The sequence below is a fragment of the Halichoeres trimaculatus genome, unplaced genomic scaffold (genome assembly GCF_033239565.1).
Source record: "Halichoeres trimaculatus isolate MK-OKI-2021-1 unplaced genomic scaffold, fHalTri1.1 fHalTri1_scaffold_15, whole genome shotgun sequence".
Lineage (NCBI taxonomy): Eukaryota > Metazoa > Chordata > Actinopteri > Labriformes > Labridae > Halichoeres > Halichoeres trimaculatus.
The window spans coordinates 6732761-6754346 of record NW_027437193.1 but is presented as its reverse complement, the minus strand read 5'-3'; the positions used below and the strand labels follow the sequence as shown (position 1 = coordinate 6754346).

Below are 21586 nucleotides of genomic sequence, written 5' to 3'. Positions count from 1 at the left end.
AATTGGCAACTTCAATCGAATAGTGAAGACCCAGGATTAGACCTGAAAAGAAGTTTCATCCCATAGTATTCAGACGTTAACGATAAACTCCAAACCCAACAGTTTTTGTCAGAGCTCAGACTCTTCAATGCCAAGATCACCAAACCAAGTTAAATTTAATTTCAGCCTCGTACTGATTTAATCTCGTCATTTAACGGCAGATTACATCACCCAAAGTTTCAGATATTCTTCATTTAGCTGCTGAAACTGTTGCTCAAATCTTCTTTGGTGACCTTACTAAAGAGAAAATGTGTTATTTGCCCTGAGGACAAGTAAACCAATAAAGGCTAAGTGGGCTAAAAAGCTTTGTGGAGATGAGAAGTCATCTGCCCTGTAATTTACCTTTCACCTTAAAAGGAATTGTTCATTTATTTGTTGAAACAAATAATAGTGACAATAAAAAGAAAACTGTAAAAACTCATCAGCTGGCTTTGGAAGCATATGAGAGCAAGTAAAGGCCAGATAGAAAACTATTTTAACTTTACCTTACATGTAGTTATGTGGATAAAGCACATTTATGATGATCCTTCACTTAGCTGTGACCAAACTTGTGATGAAACTTTAGACACAGCAGTGTCCACTGTAGGGTAAGCCTCCACAGTGGCATATGAAGCCTAATCCGTATGCCTCAAAGCCCTTATACTCTTGACCCTGTAAATATACTGCCCTCCTAAGACTCACTTGGAACACTGCGTCTTCCAACCTCTGTGACCCCAACTCTGTATACTCAGTACAGAACATAGGAGGACCTGAACATAAATCTTTTACAAACTAGGTTCATCCAGTTACAGAAAGGGGCTTATTTCTGTCGTCTAGACTTAAGGCAGTATTAGTTAAAGGGTTTGAGTGAATGTTTTACTAAAGAATGTTTTAATTCCTTTTTTTTTAAAGATACAAACATTGTATGTTGACACAGTGCTTGTTTTAAAAATGAGAAAACACTTCACAGTTTATTGTACATTATAGAGAAAGGATACAAAGAACTAAAATCTTGAATTGCTTTGTATTTTTTTAAGTAAATTAAATCTTTACTATTTGAAAATTAGACTTGGGTAGACGCCAATTCTTTTCTCTAACCACCAAGGAGGTTTTGTTTTTGAGAGTGTCTCTGTGAACAACATAACTCAAAAACTAACAAACAGATCATGATGAAATTTTCAGGAAACGTTCAAAATTAGATAAGGAAAAAGTTATTTAATTTTGGAGGTGATCTGGATCACCGTCTGGATCCAGGATTGTTTTTAAAGGATTCTCTTTATCATTGTGAGATAGGGCTGTTTTCACCATATGTGTATATAACTCCACCATAAATGGTCAGATTGCTTTGCAAAACAATACAAGACAAGGTCACCATAATTTCTGACAGACGTAAAAGTATGATCCAGATCCTGGCAATATTCTGGGTACTAAGATCCAGAATATGAAATATGTACTGGGTCATCATAATTTTCAACACTGTCAGGAAACAAATTATCATACAAACCTGCAACTTACACCAAATTGTAGCAGACGGACTGCTGACAGGGAGTATAACATTAAAGTAGGACTAAAGTGTTGGTGAGAATCACAAAATGCTTGGTGGAGGTCTGGTTCTCTGAGTGCTTACTAGTTTTCTTTTCTTTTTCTTTTTTTAGTAAATTGGTACAAATTAAGTGATCTTAAAACAGTGTTTTTTCTAGATATATGCCTGATCATAATCCACACTTTAAAATGATGTTATCAGTGGCAATGTATGTTATTCCTAAATTCTACTTCTTAGCTTCCCTCTCGGATCAGGCAGGACAGGATTGGTTTACAATATGTCGAAATCTCTATGACAACACCACATCAGCTGATGAAGTTTAGTAGAGAGAAGAGAGAGCTATGTTTTTCCTCTACTGAAAACAATTTCTGTGATTAATTTTGTAGTGATGGTGGACACTGGAGCCTAACTGTCAGACAGAAAAAGGACAGAAGAGCAGAAAAAAGCTAAACAGGAGAGAGGCTAACACAGAGGCTAAACTGTTTGTGCTAATGCTGACTCCAACCCACAGTCAGCAGTTATTCTGCAGTGGTCTGTTCAAACTTATCTATCATTAAAACGAAGAGTGAGGTTATGTTAGCTCTGCTTGGTAGATGACTGGCAGGACATAACCAGGATTCGCTAACGTTATGCTTTACAGACATGTGAGTAGTGCTACATATAGCCAGCTACTAAACGTTGGTATGTTTGCTTGTTGTCATATTTGAAACCTTACCTCGACGTAACTGTTGATACCTCTTACCTCTTTGTGTTGTATCTGGTAAAAAGTTGTCTTGGACAAAGTAAAGTGTTAAAAAGAATATCTGATCTCCATTTATTTCCAAAACAATCACACGCCTTGATAAGAGTGACGTCTTCACGACAGTGTTCATGCGACTCCGGGCCATTAGGTGTTACTACAGTCCAATTAAAACACACCTCCTCATGGTCTCTTTAGAATCAACAGTCAAGTGTTTGTCTAAATGCTAAATTACAAAACTAAGCTCTGCCATATTTCAACATTAGCATACCATGTTTTCATTGTTAGCATGTCAGCTGCAGCATTTGGCATTTTTAATACATCTATCATTTGGGATGAAATGCAAAACTATCTGCAGAAAACACTACACTTTAACTTGACCTAGTGAAGTTTTAACATTTTATGATAGTCCTTAACCCTAACTAATGGAAAGCCATATCCTTAAAATTGTCTTTAAAACTTGAAACCACTGACTCAGAATCAGTCTGTAACATGAATAAATTAAAAACCTACAAGAGGCAGTCAAAGCTACTAGTTTCAATCCACTGGTCAATGAGCTAATGTGTTGTTAAATTAATGAGAATTCCACTTAACCAATGCAGCAAACAAGACTTTGGTGATGGGATGCAGTTAAAAGAAGAGATCTTATTTACTCTAATTTAGTTTTTTAGTGCCTTGTCCTCTGTTCACCACAGGATGGCGCTTGTGACTCACTACAGGAAGGAAAATGCCTCTGAACATACTGAGATGTTGAATCATTAACTGTCTCTGATAGTCTGCATCTCTGTAAGCATCGCTTTAATTGTTTGTGATTCACTGCCTGGGAGTAGTCATCCTTTATGTTCTCTGATAAAGAAGCACGGAAATCTGTCATTTTTTGTATATGCCCACTTGTTCTGCATTAAGCATCTGTCTCTGCTTGTTAATAATAGAGTTATGTGGGTTTCTTCTCAGTGTCTAAAAACTTTGATTGTTGCATCTGTGAGCATTGTGAGGGAGGCCTCCCAAAGACTTGCGAAGTTTCCATGGTGATTGTGTAGGAATCAGCTGGACTGCCTCCTTAAGACATTTCACAGCTGATAAATTTGATTAGATTCTGTTAGTGCACACTGTACCAGCATCTGTGAAATTATCCTCAGTCCATTTACTGTAGCTGAAACACATTATGGGTTTGAAAACAACATGACAATCTTTTGTAAGCTGTAACATATCATAACTGAGGATTAGGGTCAAATTTTCAATTTTCTGATTAAAGGACAAAATTTGTGCTAAAAAGATGTGAATTTATGAGTTCATTCTTGTACGTTTTTGACATTAGGAGATTTTAATTGTCTTGCAAGCTGTAACCTTCTGTCTAAGAAAATGAGACAGTGCTGAAGTGCTAAAATCTGCTGTTTCTCAAGTGTCCACTTGAAACTGGCTCCAGAAGTACCAGAAGTCACATACACACCAAGCCAAAAAAGCCGTTTTTAAAGCAGAAATTAATCTATTTACAGGCTGGTTCAAAAAACATCTCCTGTCTGAATCACTAATTTCACTATCAGCACACACTGTACAGGGTTTAATTTTTTTCTTACTCTGCAATTTAGAGGATATCAAGATTGTGAGCTCGCCCAATCAGAGGCACAGCTCAGGTCATGTGACTTACAGGCTCCCTATAGCTTTATGCGAAGCCCCTGCCACTTCCAATGTGGCCGCTATAGCCTTTTTTTTTTTTAAAAATGTTTAGCGATAGATAAATGTAGTATTATAAAATATTTACTCTGAACATTTTGAATCCTGCACCTGGCAAATAAGGTATGAAAAACTACAACTGAACTAAAACTAAACTTAAACTAATCCTTGTTGCAAAAATCAAAACTAAATAAAAACTAGAATGGATGCCCTAAAACTAATCAAAACTAAACTGTAATGGAAAAAAAATGTCAAAACTAACTAAAACTTAACTATAGTGACAAATCCAAAACTATTGTAACCTTGATACTTGGTCGTAATAGTTTTTCTTTTGAATATAACTGAGAACTTGTTAGACCTGAGAATTAGAAAACAACAAAAAATGCTGTAAAACATTTTAAAATAATGTTGAATTTGTTATGCTACATTTCTCTTTGCTTCAGGTTGAATGAACGTGAAGGTTTTTTTTTAATCCAGAAAAAAAATTCAACATTTATACAATATTAAACTCCAAAATTGTATATGAAAAATACAAAAAGAGACAACTTCTCTTTTTTGAGGTGCTTTTCAAAAGCGACACTCTACTGACATCTAGTGGCAGGAAAGTAAAATGCACAACAAGAAAAAAATATCTTGGTGACCCAGTTGCACATGAGCTTAGCAGGACATATAGAAGTGATGAATATTTTATTTTACTGCACTTTATCAAAGTAAGAATTGAGTAGAGAGTCTGAAGCTAAAGTAGGAGTGTGTTTGCTCCGCAAGTAGAGCACTGGGGAACATTTTATTAACAGAAATGAAACGGGATATGTGAAGTTGAACATCCCAACAAATTCAAAATTCATCTTATTTTTAATTTAAAGAAAAGAGGCCTAACCTTTTTGATTTGTACATTTATTTTAATAAGTTTTTACATTTTTTCTACTGATTGGATTGTTGTCTGTTAAAGCAGCATCAGTCAACTGCACCAGATCTGTTGAAAAACAAATGCTTTTAGTCAGAAGTCTGGGCACGTTGCAGTATTTCCATGCCATGCCAAGGAGGGTTATTAATAGAAAACTCTAAACACACCACAATGCATTTATCTTCCAGGCAGCAGATGACGGGGGAAGAATAGGAAACCGTGTCTGCCCCCACCGGGTGATGAGTGCAATGTCGGAGAGATGCCACTGACATCGCCCAGAGCTCAGTGCAGCTGTGAGGAAAGAGGGAGGGGCTGTTTGCATCACGGCAGGAGAAAAGGAGGGAAATTCACATGGAGGAGGGGTTTCACCAGGAGAGAAAGAGAGCTTAGAAGAGATGGTGAGAAAAACCAAGAGAGAGAGGCTGTGTGTGTATGTGTGAGGGAGGAAGATGCTGTTGCCAGGGAACAGCGGTGAAGTAGACACGTCCGTCTTCCCCAGCTTGTGTTTTTCAGGAGAAAAAGAGACGTCTCAAACCATGGAGGCTAAATGGACTGAACGTGAGGAAAACAGCTGATCTGGACGCAGAAACTGAAAGAGAAGGTAGGTAGGTGTGATTACATAACCTCCATACCACTATTCCCATTTGGGTGACATCATCACAGCAGGATTATGGCCTGGGGTGGGAGCATTAGTGTTGGCGGGAGACTGGAGGAGGAGGAGGAGGGGGAGATTCAGCAGAAGTAAATGGTAGAAAAAAAAAAAAAGGGAAAGAGAGTGATCATCATGAGACGAGCTAAAAGCGCAGGGTGAGGATTATCTTTTGTCCAAAAAGCAGCGAGGGATCTGACGGGCAGAGGAGGGAGGAAAGATGAGAGGAGGACGGCGTTTGCTGCGTGTTGACCCTGACTTTCCTGACTCTGCTTCTCTCTACAGGAGGATACTCCGTCAGCATCCACCGAGTGCGTCAGTAAACGGCGAGACCAGATCCTGAGCAGAGCTGGAGCGTCAAACCCGCAGATGTAAACAGTGATGAGAGACGGGCAGATTTAAGGAGGAGGAGGAGGAAAGAAAGAGGAGCAATTTCAGAAACGCTTTTAATACGGTGAAGAGGAAGCCTTCCTTGTTAAAGCGGGTGAGTTTACTGCTTTACATGACCCAGGATTTATCTGCTTTTAGCTTGATAGACGGTGTGTCTTTTCTGAGGGGAAGGTTCTGAATCAGGCTTATTTTTATCAAGAGGAAGTGTCTGCTTTTGTGAGTTAAATAAAAAAAGAGAACAGTTTGTCTCCATCCAAACACGCCCAAATGTTTTCTCAATTTAGCTTCTGTATAAGTAACCCACACAAACACTCTTTCACCATGGGAGTATGATTGAAAATAAGAGATTGTTTGGACACTGTGATTCAAATCTGATCTTACCACAAAGATTCAGCTCTTACAGGGCAGATTAGCTTAAAAAAGAAGCCTAATTTAATGATGTTAAGATGTTTTAGTGCCATCTTAAAGAGATGAAACTCTGTTAAAGTGAAATAGATCCATATTTTATTAAACCATAGCTAAACAAGTTGAGGGACGCCGTAGCAACACTGATTTCCCAGCTTGCCTTTCATTATCTATGGTTTTTTGATGCTTATCTTCAAGCTGCAAGCTATGTAAATGCTCCCATCATGCAGAGAAGGTAGAGCACAATGATGATCTATTCAAGCAGACATTTGCTTCACGGTCATGAGACTTCAAAACTATGAAAAGTATTCACCAAAATAAGCCGAACAAAGATTGTGCTTGACTTGAGTGTATTTTTAACGGTTTGCCTCCAATCCTTGGCACAGATTAGAGGCAGTTTTTGGTGAAAAGCTCACAAGATAGTGTTTAGGAAATGAAGGCCGCTCTGCCATCTGGACTCAAATCCCCACCAAACACGTGCAACTGCAACATTACTTCGAGTCCATCAATCAGCAGTTCACTGTGTGAGCAGCTGAGCCATCTGCACGAGCAAAACACACGCATTGATCTGCTGTTTCCGTGTGACTTTCCCTCTTTAACCCCATGCGTGTAACCCTTTCTTCACCGTGCTCAGATGTGAAAATGATCAAACCGTTTGAAGAGTAAAGAACTGAAGAAGGGACTCGTGTCTTTTAAGTCTGGAGGATCTTTATTCAAGTGACATTTCTGGAGTTCCCCATCAAGCCCACATCACACATCACACACTGCTGCTTTGTCACAGGATGATTCAGTTAAAGACTGAACCATCGTTTTCAATCCAATCACAACACGGAGCACGAGCAGCATGACGCCTGAGGGCTGTGCCTGTTAGCACACTTTGAGCTCACCATAAGCACTTATATGTTCCTCTGTCCCACATCAGTGCCATCCCAGTGGACAAATGGACCGTCTGCTGTAGCATGAACTCTGCCTGGGACAGTGATGTAGGATACAAACTCCTCCCCTAAAACAGGCATATTTTTAACACAAGACTGGCGCATGATGTTCAGTCTCTGCATGACTGACCCCGATAGACCGCAACCGACCTGAACACGAGACGCAACGAGACGCAGCAAAGCTTTACGTCACAGATGAACCGAGACATCCAGCATCATATGGAAACATTTCTAATGTGATTATGTAAAAAATGAGAGTTCAGAGCGTTATCTGCCGTCGACACACACAGCACGTGTGATTTGTTTGTATGGCCCTTAGGGACAGTATGAGCAATTTGATGTTTTATTTTTGTCCTTTTCCCCAAGGATGCTTGGCAGGGAAACTCACTGGGACATAACTTTCTAAATTTCTGATTTGTTATGACATCATGTTACAATCATTGCCTTTGGCAAAATAGCACCAGTGTCTAAAGATGCTGACTTATTTTGTGCATGTTAAGCCAGATGTTGGCTGGATTTTTCTTTAGAGCTTTCTGAGTTTGCCCTTGAAATCTGATTTTTCGTTTTAATTAACTTTTTTTCTTATGATTTTTATTAATCAGCTCCTATTTGAGAACCCCCTAAGCAGGGGTTCTCAAACATATTTTGGGACCCCCTCATTATCTTAACAACAATTAGCATAATGTTAATACTAGAAAAAATGGGTAAACCATATAAGGATTCTTTGTTTGACAATATGAAAATTGGGATTCTTTGTCAAAAAATTGTTTTGTTTTGTTTTTTAAATCTCCATTTTAGTCTTTGTTTATAAACTGGATTGGAAAAAAGTTACCACTTTTCTCCAGCAGAGGGTGAAATGTTTCTCTCTGGCTCATGTGATGTACATTTTATGGTGTAGTGTTTAAAAAAGCAAATTTAAAGTCGTAAATATCAAAGAATCCCAATTTTAATCAAACAGGCATCCCAGAAATCATAATAGAATCAAATTGCAAGAATAGCAAATCATCCCAGCCCTGCATGGTATTTTGCAACCATAGAATTAGGCTACATTTATTCTTTTAACAGTAATTCATTTTGTAAACTTTAAGAAAATGTTAGTTCTCCGAGGCAGTGGTGTGCACAGAGGGGGGCAGAGAGGGTGGTCATCCCCCTCATGGCTCAATTGTTGAAAAACACGTGCTCAAGTTTCTTCTCTGAAGCCAAAACGTGCAAGCTGAAGTGGCTTCTCAGGAGTCAAAACGTGGGCCAAAGTGCCCTCCTGGTTGGCAAAACTCAATAAACTGCCCATTTGGGTGACAATAACACACACTATTTGTGACTCTTTTTTCACTTGTCTTCACCTCCGCTCTTTAAAAAGTCTGTGCACGCCACTGCACCAAAGTGTTTTTTGGTTTTGAGTAGGGCTGTCACTTTAACAAGTTAATTAGATTAATAAACCAGAAAAGCACTCAGAGATCACAGACCTCCTCCAAGCATATTGTGTTTGTCACCAACACTTTAGTCCTACTTTAATGTTATACTCCCTTTCAGCAGACTGTCTGCTACAATTTGGTGTTAGTTGCAGGTTTGTACGATAATTTGTTGTAATCGTAATTATGATGGCGCGGTGCATATCTCATATTCCAGATCTTAGTATCCAGAATATTACCAGGATCTGGATCGTACTTTTACATCTGTCAGAAATTATGGTGACCTTGTCTTGTATTGATTTTCAAAGCAATCCGACCATTTATGGTGGAGTTATATACACATATGGTGAAAACGACCCTATCTCACAATGATAAAGAGAATCCTTTAAAATAATCCTGGATCCAGACGGTGATCCAGATCACCTCCAAATTTAATCACTTCTTCCTTATCCCATTTTGAACACTTCCTGAAAATTTCATCAAGATTCATACTTTACTTTTTGAGTTATGTTGTTCACAGACAAACAAACAAACTCTCCCAAAAACATTAACTCCTCGGCAGAGATAATTACACTGCAAATTAATGCATTATAAAAGTTATCGTTATTCACTCATTGGCTGCCAGCCATTTTCAGAGCATCTTGAACGATCTTTCAAGACCCAAATAATGTTGTTTTCTATGACAATTTAAACACCAAAACTACCTCGGAAGAGTGGACTCTCTTCTTGTATGTCTCACCCTGTTTTTGATCCAAAAAAACAGTCACAACATACTTTTTTCTGATCTCATCTGGGGCGCTCCATCCTCCGTCTTTTGTTACAAACATGCCGGTCTTACTCTCTGAACTACTGCAACACATCCTCAGTTCCTGTGAGTTGACTAAACTTTTCTGACTTGCAGCATCTCGTTATGTCTCTGTTGTCTCACATCTTCTCCTCATATCCATGCTGAGCTCTCGTCCAAAGAGCACACCGCTCTCACCCACAGTCGTTAACGAACATGATTTTGAATGACAAGCTCTGTCAGACTCCTCCTCCCCCTGCTGAAAAACATGCAAAAAAATATGGACTTCTCTTCTTCATGTATTCATCTGATGAGTCATGCACTACAAATTGCTAATGTCCAAGAATTCAGATTCTTTATTTGGGGACCTTCAGCAGATATGAGATTAAGATGTGATTAATCAGATTAATTAAATACAAATCCTGTGATTAATTTGATTATTTTTGTAATCGCCTGACAGCACTAGTTTTGAGTTTTTTTTCTGTTGTTGTTTGAAGTTTTAGACGTGTCCCAGTCATAAAAGAGTTGATCCCATGGGACAAAACTAAATTGGGCGAGTGTATTGAGAAAAAGCTGGTTTTAATGATGCAAGAGATCCCAGTTTGTTTATTTGCTTTTTCAATGATTAAGCATTAAACATTGATATTGAGAACATATTTTAAGCAAGAGGTGAAGATACTTAGTCCTACATTTCCCACAATGCAACTAACGTTTTCTTTTGTTGGACCCTCCCTGCTCTGAAAACACCCACGTCTTTCAAACTCCACACCTTCAGCGTATCACACAGACTTGTTCGATCATACCAGTCCTGTTACAAAATTTTGATGATTGCTTCAATGAGGAGGAGCTTTCTTCTTTGACAGCTAAGACTCTTGTATCTGTGAACATGGTTTAAATTCTCATTCTCTACTTTGATTCATGTTTTTGTTGACTACAAGGAGCTGAAGCCCGTCCTCCCAGGCTGAGGATGGGTACAGCAGATGTGACTTTACGCATGGACAGCATGGAGGTGAAGGACGAGTGGCAGGATGAGGACTTCCCCAGGTAATCCGATGTGTATACAGTGCGTGTGTGTGTGTGACAAAGAGCTGTGTGTGGGCGTGTGTTGGACTGATCTGTGGACAGCCTTTGTTAAACAGCTTCAGCAGTGATGGGAAGTAAGACGTGTGGACAGAGCTGAAAGGCAGCAGGTGTGATCTTTCCTTGTTGTAGTCAATGTGTTGTGTGATGAGTCTGGATGAAATCAGTAGCTTCTCTTGAGAGAAAATAATCAAATACCTCAGTTGCACATTTATACGCAGTGAATGACACAGGAAACCCAACAAACAATGTCTAAAGTAAAAAGAAAAGTTGCTCTAGATTCTTTGGATCCCATAAAAAAAACCCAACAGCCTACTTCTCTTTCTCCCCTCCCCTGTCTTTAATCACTCTTTAATATGTTTTAGTCCTGTCTTTAACTCACCTCTACAAAGGTTCTGACAACATAATAACAGCAATTACCCCAACAGTGCCATCAACTAGCCCGTACTTGTGGTGTTTTTTGGGCGTGTTCGTCTGTGCATGCATGTCTCTGTTAATGTCTTTCCCCTTTTGTGTACAGTGTGTGTGTAAGTGTGTGTGTGCTATAATCTAGCCTTCTGGTCTCAGGACTCACAGTTCAGCTGTCTCATTATAATGTCGAGGGGAGTGGGTAATTACTGGTGTGACTTTTTCAAACAACACGTATTGTTTCCAAAGACACAGAGACACTCCAAAGACAAAAGGCGGAGTGAAAAAAAAGTCATGGTTTATTTTTGTATTTTTTCATCCCACATAAATAAATACTCATATAGCAATTATAAAACCCCAAAACATTGATTAAAATAGATGCAGGAAAACAATATAATGGTGTTTTTTTGTGGTTGTCTGTCTGTGCAGGCCGCTTCCCGAGGACGGAGATGCTCCGTGCGGCCTCACCGACAACAGGAGCAGTAAGTGGAATAAATCAGACAGAATGAATTTGTATTGATTGATTGAAATTCTATACCCTGGATCCATGCTTTTCCAGATCCTCCCACCACTCTGAACGTTGGCGAGTCCATTGCCCAGCGTAAGCGCCGCACTCTGGTCGCCCCCGACATGAACCTCTCCCTGGATCAGAGCGAGGGCTCCGTGCTCTCTGACGACTTCCTGGAAACACCCGACGACCTGGACATCAACGTGGATGATATCGAGACTCCTGATGAGACGGATTCACTGGAGTTCATCAACAATGGAAATGAGCTGGAGTGGGAAGGTCAGACAGAGGAAAATGACAATAAGTTAGTTTGAGGATGAAGAAGCTGATTGGATGAAGGTCAAGGGATAAAGAGAAGACGTAGCAAATTATGCTACCCTCATTACTTAAAGTGTTCTTGATTTGAGTCTCGCCTTTGACCTTGTGATATTATTTCTATTTGGCTGCCCTGTCACATATTGCTGCCAAATGTTGAATACAGCAGAAATCAAACACAGGACTAAACTTTGTTTTATCATTGAACGGCTGCAAAGTCAAGGCTGTCCAATCGAAGCTTTCCTAATTCCTCAAATTCTGTCTTTCCTTCATTTTTTGACATGTTTTATTTTCACCAGTGCTCTGTTTTTCCATTTCGTGTGATAACAACGCTAAAAAGAGTGGACTGAAATAAAACAAAGAAAGACTTAACGTCCCACGGCTGACCTAAAATTAATATTTCAAGCCTTACAGTTGCAGTGTGACTCAAAATGTTGTCTTCTATCTAAAGTTGTATATTTAAACCTTTTACCATCACTATTACATCAGCAACGTTTAACTGAACAGAAATCTGATAAAGTTGATTCAGCATGTACTACAAGCAATCTCTATCCACCCTAATATGGTGTGAAAAAGTATTGATACAGAAATATATTATAATCCTTTGACCTGTAATAATATATCAATATTTCAACTCTTAATATCAATATTTTTGTTGAAATAAAAATTCGTATTTTTTGTGAGTTGGAAGTACAATATGCGTTCCGCACCCCCACTGCAGTAGATGGCACCAAAGAGCTACCCCGCTGTTTGTTGCCCTTAATCTGCATTATGAATATAATCTCAAAATATATTCAAGATATTTTATTACTAACCTTAATTATGTGGGTTTTGATGCTGTAAACATCAATATTTTCTCTCTATTCTTGGGTCAGTTAGTTTAAAATCCTTTAAGTATCATTCTTACAGTGCAGTAGACTGATAAACTAATTATCATAGTTATGTTTTGTGCTATATTAGTGACTTTTATCAGTTCACCAACTGACCACGGCTTTCATCCAATATTTTATTTGCAGCATTAGTTTTAATTTCACAGTAGTTTAAGTGACAAACTTGGTGCACTTAATGTTTTCAAGTTAAGTGTTTGTATGAAAAAGTGCATCAGACTTTCTTTATTTCAAACACAATAAAATAGAAAAGCTGTTTTTAATCAGATAGTTAACTGTGCAGAAAATTGTAATATACCAAAATATTGTGATATCCTGATATCCTGATATCGATTGTGACTAGACATACATTGATCGATTGGTGCCGATTTCCTTTATTGTTTCAGAGTTCAAAGATCGGTACATTGAAGGTATATGCTGTCAGTTATGAAAAATTAAAACAATAGAAATCTGTATCGGCAGGTCAGGCTTTTTAAAGATCAATGATCGGTGATCAGCCAGAAAATTGTGATCGGTGCACCCTCAATCGTGACCCAAGTATCGTTAGGTTCTTGCCAATACTCACCCCTACCCTTATCTACCTGATGCTTAAGTGAGAGAATTCTCTAAATGTCCTGATCGATGTCTTTCCTGTGTCACCTTGTATCCAGACGACACTCCTGTGGCCACGGCCAAGCGTCTTCCCGGTGAAGGTGAAGAGGAGAGAGACTCGTCTGGTCGTCTGTGGCGGACAGTGATCATCGGTGACCAGGAGCAGCGGATCGACATGCAGGTCATCAGACCCTACCTGAGGGTGGTCACACATGGAGGTGAGTAAAAACAGTGTATTTCTTTTTAGATTAGTTGGTTGTTTTTCCTGAATGTATCAGGAAAAAAGCTGTGGACATGTTCCCTGAGGTCCAATGAAGAGAGTGTCTGTGGAAAGTAGTTGCATAATAACAATAATAACACTTCTTTGTTTATCAGCTACATCATACTTGCACTAAAGCTGCTTTAAAAAAGGTGCTAATAATTCTTCCATAATCAAGATATAAAGAAGTCTAATAACTTTACTATGACAGAGAGATGTTGATATGAATGTATGTTGAGTTTGGAGTCGATGAGGATCCTTTTTTAGTGACTTGTTCATCCTTTATGAAATGTATGTATGTGAGAAAATATTGCCTATAGGACAAAATATAATTTAAAACAATCATGAAGGATTGGATAAATATATTTCTAAATCAGCTTTATCTGACCTTAATGACCTTCAAGAAGGCACGAGACAGTGTATATCATTATAAATGGACATTTTTCTATAAATAATGTTTGCACTGAGAATGACTAAAATCTTATCAAGTGTTTTGTCTTATTTTAAGTAAAAAGTGTCTTGTTTTACTTGATATGAGCCACATTCAACTGGTCAGTCTAGATAAATGTCTTATCTTAAGTTATTTAAAGACAAAAAAATGAGATCTGAATTGCTTGTTACAAGTAAAAGAATCTGTCAATGGAACAAGAAAAATTTGCTTGAAACAAAAATAATGTCTTAGTAGAAGTAACTTTTCTCTTGTTCCATTGGCAGATTTTTTTTTCTTACATGTTACAAGCGATTCAGACCTCATTTTAATCTTTAAATAACTTTAAATAAGACATTTTTCTGGGCTGGTCAGGTGAATGTGGCTCATACTAAGTCTAAAAATGCATTTTCAACTGAAATTGTCTGTAAACTTCTTTGATACTTTCAACCTCAATTTCTTGTGACTCCTTTCTTACTTGAAGTTTTCTCAGCAGCTTCATATCTAAAGGAACTGTTCATAGGTCAAAGAACTTAGCCCTAAAGCTAAAGAAAGCTCTGAAGTTTTTCAGTTTTATCCTGAGGAAGGCTAAGTTTTTATTTCTTGATCTAAACAGACAAAATAAAATATAAAATCTAGTCCCGGGGCAGCGTTCACACCATCAATAGACATTTGACCTCACTGAAAACAAACAACAATAAATCATTTATGCCGCTCTGTCACGCACCAGCAGAACTCATGTTGCTTTACATCTACAAGTAAACAATGAATCTTTCATGATGTTAACAAGTAGACATCCTGAGCCACCCACTCACAATACAAGCATGGAGGGAGCACGCAGTAATTAAAAAGACAAGACTCATGAATAAAAACAAACAGGAAACAAGTGTTTAGACTATATATAATAAATATATAAGATGAAACAGCCTCTCTTGTCAGACCTCGCTAATGTCGCTACCTGTTTCTCTCTCCTCTGTCAGGTTATTACGGTGAAGGTTTGAACGCCATCATCGTGTTTGCAGCCTGCTACCTCCCCGACAGCAGCTGTGAGGACTACACGTACATCATGGAGAATCTCTTCCTGTAAGATCTATCCCAGTCTCTGACGATCCTTTCATGTGCACTGCTTTTTTTCTCGTTTATGGAGTATCTGAGAGTGTTTGTTCTGTCCCTGTTCTCAGGTACGTCGTGAGCAGCCTGGAGCTGCTGGTGGCAGAGGATTACATGATCATTTACCTGAACGGAGCTACTCCTCGCAGGAAGATGCCGGGCATCAGTTGGCTCAAGAGATGCTACCAGATGATTGACAGGAAGTAAGAAACATATCAGAAGAGTTTGTGCAAATGTGATAAAAGCGCTGTAAATCTGGTTTGTCACAGTAATCATTAAACAGCCGAGGAGGTGAGACTCACAAATCCTCCTGATCTGATTTCCTCTGCAGACTGAGGAAGAATCTGAAGTGTCTCATCATCGCTCACCCAACATGGTTCATCAGGACCGTCCTGGCCATCTCTAGACCTTTCATCAGGTGAGGATACATTCAGTGTGTCCGTCTGCCATTTCAGGTTTCTGTTGGTTGAAAATCTCTCCTGTAAAATAAATCAAACAAAGAGAAAGACTGTAAACCGAGGAGTCTAGGCGTCCAAGTCTTAATAATCTGAATATTCTCGATGTTTCCTGCAGCGTGAAGTTCATGGATAAGATTCGTTATGTTCACACTCTTGGTGAACTCAGCGAGATAATCCCCATGGAGCATGTGCAGATCCCAGAGTGTGTGTTGCAGTAAGTACTCTCAGCCACCAGGTGTCACTGCTGAGACACCAAACTCTCACTGCATGCTGACAGTAATCACAGAACACCTGAAGCTCAGTGGTGTAGTTATACCTGAGACAAACTGTGTTAAAATTATTGAAGAATTTCCTTATATAACTGCTAAATGAACTTGGAGGTAAATCATTGTCTCCAAACCAAAACGGAACTAATTTATTAGACTCTAGACCAAGGGTCTTCAACCTTATTTAACTGCCAACGTGCCGGCTTAGTATGTGGGCTTAATATGTGGCGAGACATTACCAAACTACTTGAAATGATAAGTTAAGCAGTATTATCAAAATATGTAATTAAATTCAAGTATTCATATGCATTTTTTTATCTCAATTTTTCAAAAATTGTAAGCAACTTTTTTTAAATGTCAGTTTTTGCTGGGTTTTTTTTTTGTTTTTGTTTTTTTTTAACGTCAATTTTTTGCCATTAAATTTTATTTTTTGAAACTTTTGCAAATTTTTGAGATTTCATCATTTTGAAGTTTTTTTCATTTTAACAATCTTTTTATTTATCTGTTAAAAATTTAAAACTAAGACAACACAGTCTTTAATCAAGAAACTTCTTGTTAAGATAATTATTCACTGGATTTTACTATTTATAGAATTTTATACAGTGCATAGTCTTTACTGTGAAGATAAAATAGATTTTGCAAATTTTTGTAAATTTTGCGATTTTTTCCAAATTTCATCAGTTTTGAATTTTTTAATTTTTTAAAAAATTTCCAATTTCTTTGAAACATTTCAAAAAAATTTAAAATGTCATTTTTTTGCATTTTTTAATTTAGACAATCTTTTGGACTTTTGCAAATTTTTTGCAATTTTTTTTTGCAATTTTTTGAAACGTCTATTATGCAGTTTTTTTATTGTTTAAAAACATCTTTTAAATTTTTGCAAATTTATTAATAATAAAAAAAACTAAACATCACATGTACAGTTTCTTTAATTAAGAAACTTCTTGTTAAGGTTTTTATTTATTGGGGTTCAACTATTTTTAAAATTTCATACAGTGCATAGTCTTTATATTAAAGACAAAGTCGATTTGTGGCTCCTGATTGACTTAAATCCAGGTGAGCTGGGGAAAAACGGCTCCAATGAAAGTAAAATTTGCAGACCCCTGCTCTAGACCTTCTCTCAAACCATGACAGACAAGTCCTCTGCAACACTCAGCAGACCAGACTTTCTAAAACACAAGAATCTCCTGATGGTTTTTAGGCTGTAAAGCAAAGTGTAGGTGGCCAAACTCTGGAATTCTGTATTTTTAGCTGGCTGAGTCTCATAACCACATGCTTTGGAAAGCACCACAATAAATACTTACACAAAGCAAAAAAAGGTCAAATAATCTCACTCTCATACCATGGGAAACTTTGCTTTTATCACCTCAGAGAAATACGTTGATGTAATGAAACAACCGTTTGAGATGTGATTTTTCTCATTTTTAAGGTACGATGAGGAGAAGCTAAAAGCACAAAGAGAGAGGTGGGCAGCAGAATTTCCATGCCATTTCACATTCAGGTGTAAGAGGTTGTGCTTGTTGGGTGTTTTTTTTAACATGCTATCTTTATCTCTTTCTTACTCACAGACTTGAGCAAGAGCAGAATCAGACCAACTCAACACTGCCCAAAGAAAGGTGACCTCATTTTGTAACAAGAACAGTCCACTGCTATTTTTGGTTAAAAAAGAAATGCTTCACCACAACAGCATCAAGATACAGGATGTTCAAACACAACTTATCCCTAAACTGTTAGAGACTAGCCTTATTTAAATATGCTGTTTAGAGCTAAAGATGATCTGATTTAAACAGTTCATACTGAGAAAACATTAAAGTTTAAAATGCACGTCTGTTGGTGCCTTTTCTTACATTCAGTGTGTGCAGCTTTTGCAGACACGTGGATACCTTTTGGCAACAGAAAGCACCGCCTAATATGGACTTCATGACCAGGCTAAATAATATTTATGTATGTCTCAACTTTAATCTGTCATTTCCAGGCCAAAGTCGATGATCGCAGACGTTGTTCGTGACATCTGACATTAAGGTGAGATTGACTCAACTGCCTGACCTCGTCCCTCCTGGTTTGTAATGTCATACTGCTGCAGTTAATCTGGTACATACAGGGAAATGTCCTCTTCTGTCTTCATACACATGCTTAAGTGTGCAGAAAGAGACACGGGACATAAATTCATCCAAACGCTGGGCGCTGGCCTGCCCAGGGTTTTGGGTCATGGACTTTAAGTCCGCGGGGTCAAGGGAAGGAAGATCCAAATTTACAGTCTTGGTGTGAGTCAAGTGAAACCACAAGCAGAAAGAGTGAAAGGAAAACTCATGTTGCTGTTCGTCCTGCAAAAAGATGTTCAAAGACGTCCAAACACTTCATTTCTTTCTTATAACAGAGATGCTTCAACATTTTATGACCTTGGACTTCAAATTGGACAAAAATGAAAAGTTTGATGGCAACTCTTTTGAGACTGATCCTCAGAAAAGAAAGAAGCTTCTGGTTTCAAGTGTTAAGCCAACACATGCATGCTTGAAACCTGTGTTATAACTTATGGCCAGAAGGGGGCGACTCTTGTGGTTGAAAAAGAAATCTGATTCTGTGAACTCAGAGGGGGGTGAGACCCTACTTCTTGGCTGATTTATTACCACAACTAACTTTTACCAAGTGATTAAATTGACTCAGTAGTTAGTTTTAAGTCATCCTTAAAACAGCATGATGCTTATTTTGATACAATTTAGAAAGATAACACAACTTTCTTATCTACAGTCTCAGTTATCCTCAAATTATCCATTTATAAACATGATTTAAACATTTCCTCTGTTTTGATAAAACAAAATGTTTTAAAACTAAAGAAATCCTGTCTTCTCTGCCTGGTACATGATCATCTTTCACTTTTTGGGAACATTCAGCTGAAGCACAAAATGTAATCTATATGATTTCTGTCAATCCTTCATCCCTGCTCGTTTTCCCCGGTGCCAAGTCATGTTTCGTGTCTTTAAATTCACGCTTCAAGTGAGTCCAAGTAACGTTAGCTGATCCTCACACATCGTATTCCTTCCACACAAAGTGTTACATAAGCACAGCTGCTCATCTCTTTAAGCCCGCTGCACACAACCAATCAATTCTATTTTTAATGGGCCATACCACTAACGTCTGGCAAATTGATCCGCGCTGCACAGCCTGTCCTGAAATCGAGGGAAATACCTACCGCAGCAGGGGGGGTGTGTGTTGGGGTGGGCGAGGTTGGGGAGTTATTTTGGAAGGCCCTCCTCTTCGTTCAGTGCCGTTCTGTGCAAGTATCAGTATCTATATATCAAAAGAGCTATCAGCCGGTGTCTGTTTGACAGCCCAGGAATGGATACCAGCACCAACCTATTACTTAATGTCACAGCAGGAAGCAGGGGAAAAATAAATAGACCAACCTGATACGTGTCGAGTTGTATTCAGCTCAAGTTTTGTGCACTTAAACTTTCAGACTGTTGGGAAAACCAAGAATTGACAAACTTCTGTATTTTTATTACAGAGCTTTGCACTGATGAACCAATGGGGAGAACTCGCTCAGTAAAACGGGACCCAGCCTACACCAACATCACACACACGGGACTGAATGTCCTCAATGGATCCATAACCTGCAAGACAATCATTTCTCTAACGCGTACTGTCAGCGTCATACCTGCTTCTTACTTAAAGTTAACTTAAACCAAAGCGTAACGAGACAAAGCTAAATGAAAACAGTATCAGCTCCCTGCATGTCAAGGTGAGCTTCATCTACAGCATGACGATTTAAGGACATCCGTTCATTCCAGCTCTAAGCTGTAAATACTTGTATATATTTATTTCTGAGAGGTGTTTGCGTGCGTTTGGTTTTGATATGAATGGCATGGGTGTTGTTTGGTTAATGTGCAATGATACTGTTCTTCTTCTTCGACCTCATTAGATGTTACTGATGCAAATGTGTGTAAAGAGTTCAATCTGCGGGTGGCATGCTTGTTTACCTCCTTCTGTCTTTGTCAGTTTTGCAGTTGTTTTTACAAGATGGAAAGCTAACGTTGTTAAACAAGAAATATATTTAAAGAGAGAGTCTACGTACATGCTGAAAGTATTATTTATGAAAATGTGCCATTTACTGTTTGTAAAAAAATAAACAAGTGAACTGCACCAGGCGTTTGTCATGCTGTGACCTGTCATTAAAGAGGGACACATTCAGGAGCAATGAAAAGGATCTGAACATACTGACAGACAGATACTGATGAGATCCATAATTAGTGTTTACGAATGATCTGTCCCGGACTGCCAGGTGATGATGGTGTGTTTGTCACCTCACAGTCCCCTGTTGCTCTCCATAGGGGTCGTTTGGACACTCCTGGAGTCACCTCTCTTTATTTTTATAAGCAATGTCACTGTGATCACAAGGCACTTATGCAATAAAAACACCACGGGCAACTTAAAGGAGCAGTACGTAGAATAAGGATGATTTAGCAATACCTCGCTGTCACATTTAAGATACTTTCCTGTCAGCAAGGAGACGGTGGCCTTAGAGGACAACTCTTCTAGAAGATAAGAGTTTGTGAAATTGCTGTTACTGTGTTACTATTTTTTTAATCAATCAATCAAACTTTATTTATAAAGCATTTTTCATGCACAATGGTTGCAACACAAAGTGCTTGACCAATCAAAAAAAAAAAAAAAACAACCGTGTACAAACCTCCACCTCTAACCCACCAACCCACACCCCTAGACTAGTGCACACGGTGAACACAGTTGATTAAAATTCCTGCAGATGACCTGAGGAACTGTGGATATGCTATCTGGAGACCTTCATAAGGAAACACTGAAGGTAAAGTAAAATGTTAAACTCACTGTAAGAAAATAAAACAACAAAGCTAAAAAAAAAAAACACAAATGAGATTTAAAAAAAAATGAATTGATTAAAACAGTAAAAAAGAAACGATGTAGAACTAAAACTTTAAGATACAAAGTTAAAAAGCTGAAAGTAACAGTGCAGTAAATAAGAAGATAAAAAATAAGGTTAAGACACAAAAAAAGATATAAAAAAGGAATAGAAAGAATTAAAATAAGATAAAATAAGTTAAAATGTTATATATTTAAATAATAAATTATTTATATTTTTTCTTAAGTTAAAATTAAGTTAAAATATTTTTATTTATTTTTTTTACTAATTTATATATATATATATATATATATATATATATATATATATATATATACTATCTTCTTATTTACTGCATATATATATATATATATATATATATATATATATATATATATATATATATATATATACACTATCTTCTTATTTACTGCATATATATATATATATATATATATATATATATATATATATATATATATATATATATATATATATATATATATATATATATAATTTAGATTTTTACCCATGTATCTCAACTTCCTTAATTATTCTATCTTTATAAGGTACTATTGAGGTTTTGAAAGGTGCTATTAAAAAAAAATGTGTAAATTTTATTATTATTATTTATTATAAGTAGTAGTATTAAAAAAGAACAAATAAATTATAAGAGTGTTTAAAGGTTCTTTAAAAAATATAGTAAAGCCTACTTGAGATATTGGTTTTTCATTGGACAAAAATTTAAAGTTTGTTGATAACTCTCAGCTTCTGGTTTTAAGTGTAAAGCAAACACATGCACGCTTTCATCCTGCATTATAATACATAGCCAGCAGTGGGTGACACTTTTGGTTGAAAAAGAAATCTGAAGAAAACTTAAATCTGTGAAATCAGAGGGGTGTAAGACCCTACTTCTTGGCTGATTTATTACTACAACTAACTATTACCAAGTGA

At 37.5% G+C, this 21586-nt stretch overlaps 1 protein-coding gene across 3 annotated transcripts; it reads left to right on the top strand.

Moving 5' to 3' along the window:
* Positions 1 to 5110: 5110 nt before the first annotated feature.
* LOC141804476 (caytaxin-like) lies at positions 5111 to 19792 on the top strand. 3 transcript variants are annotated; one of them, XM_074688920.1, is made up of 14 exons: positions 5111 to 5479; positions 5813 to 6011; positions 10389 to 10494; positions 11368 to 11420; positions 11498 to 11725; positions 13299 to 13457; positions 14906 to 15008; positions 15107 to 15238; positions 15367 to 15453; positions 15609 to 15707; positions 17189 to 17224; positions 17328 to 17375; positions 17735 to 17781; positions 19265 to 19792. In XM_074688920.1, the coding sequence occupies exons 3-13, from the start codon at positions 10418 to 10420 to the stop codon at positions 17772 to 17774; spliced, it is 1062 nt and encodes a 353-aa protein (XP_074545021.1). In that variant the 5' UTR covers positions 5111 to 5479; positions 5813 to 6011; positions 10389 to 10417; the 3' UTR covers positions 17775 to 17781; positions 19265 to 19792. The 3 variants fall into 3 exon arrangements, with proteins under 3 accessions (XP_074545021.1, XP_074545022.1, XP_074545023.1); XM_074688921.1 differs by having other exon boundaries at positions 5111 to 5483; XM_074688922.1 differs by lacking the exon at positions 5111 to 5479 and adding an exon at positions 5537 to 5685.
* Positions 19793 to 21586: the final 1794 nt, after the last annotated feature.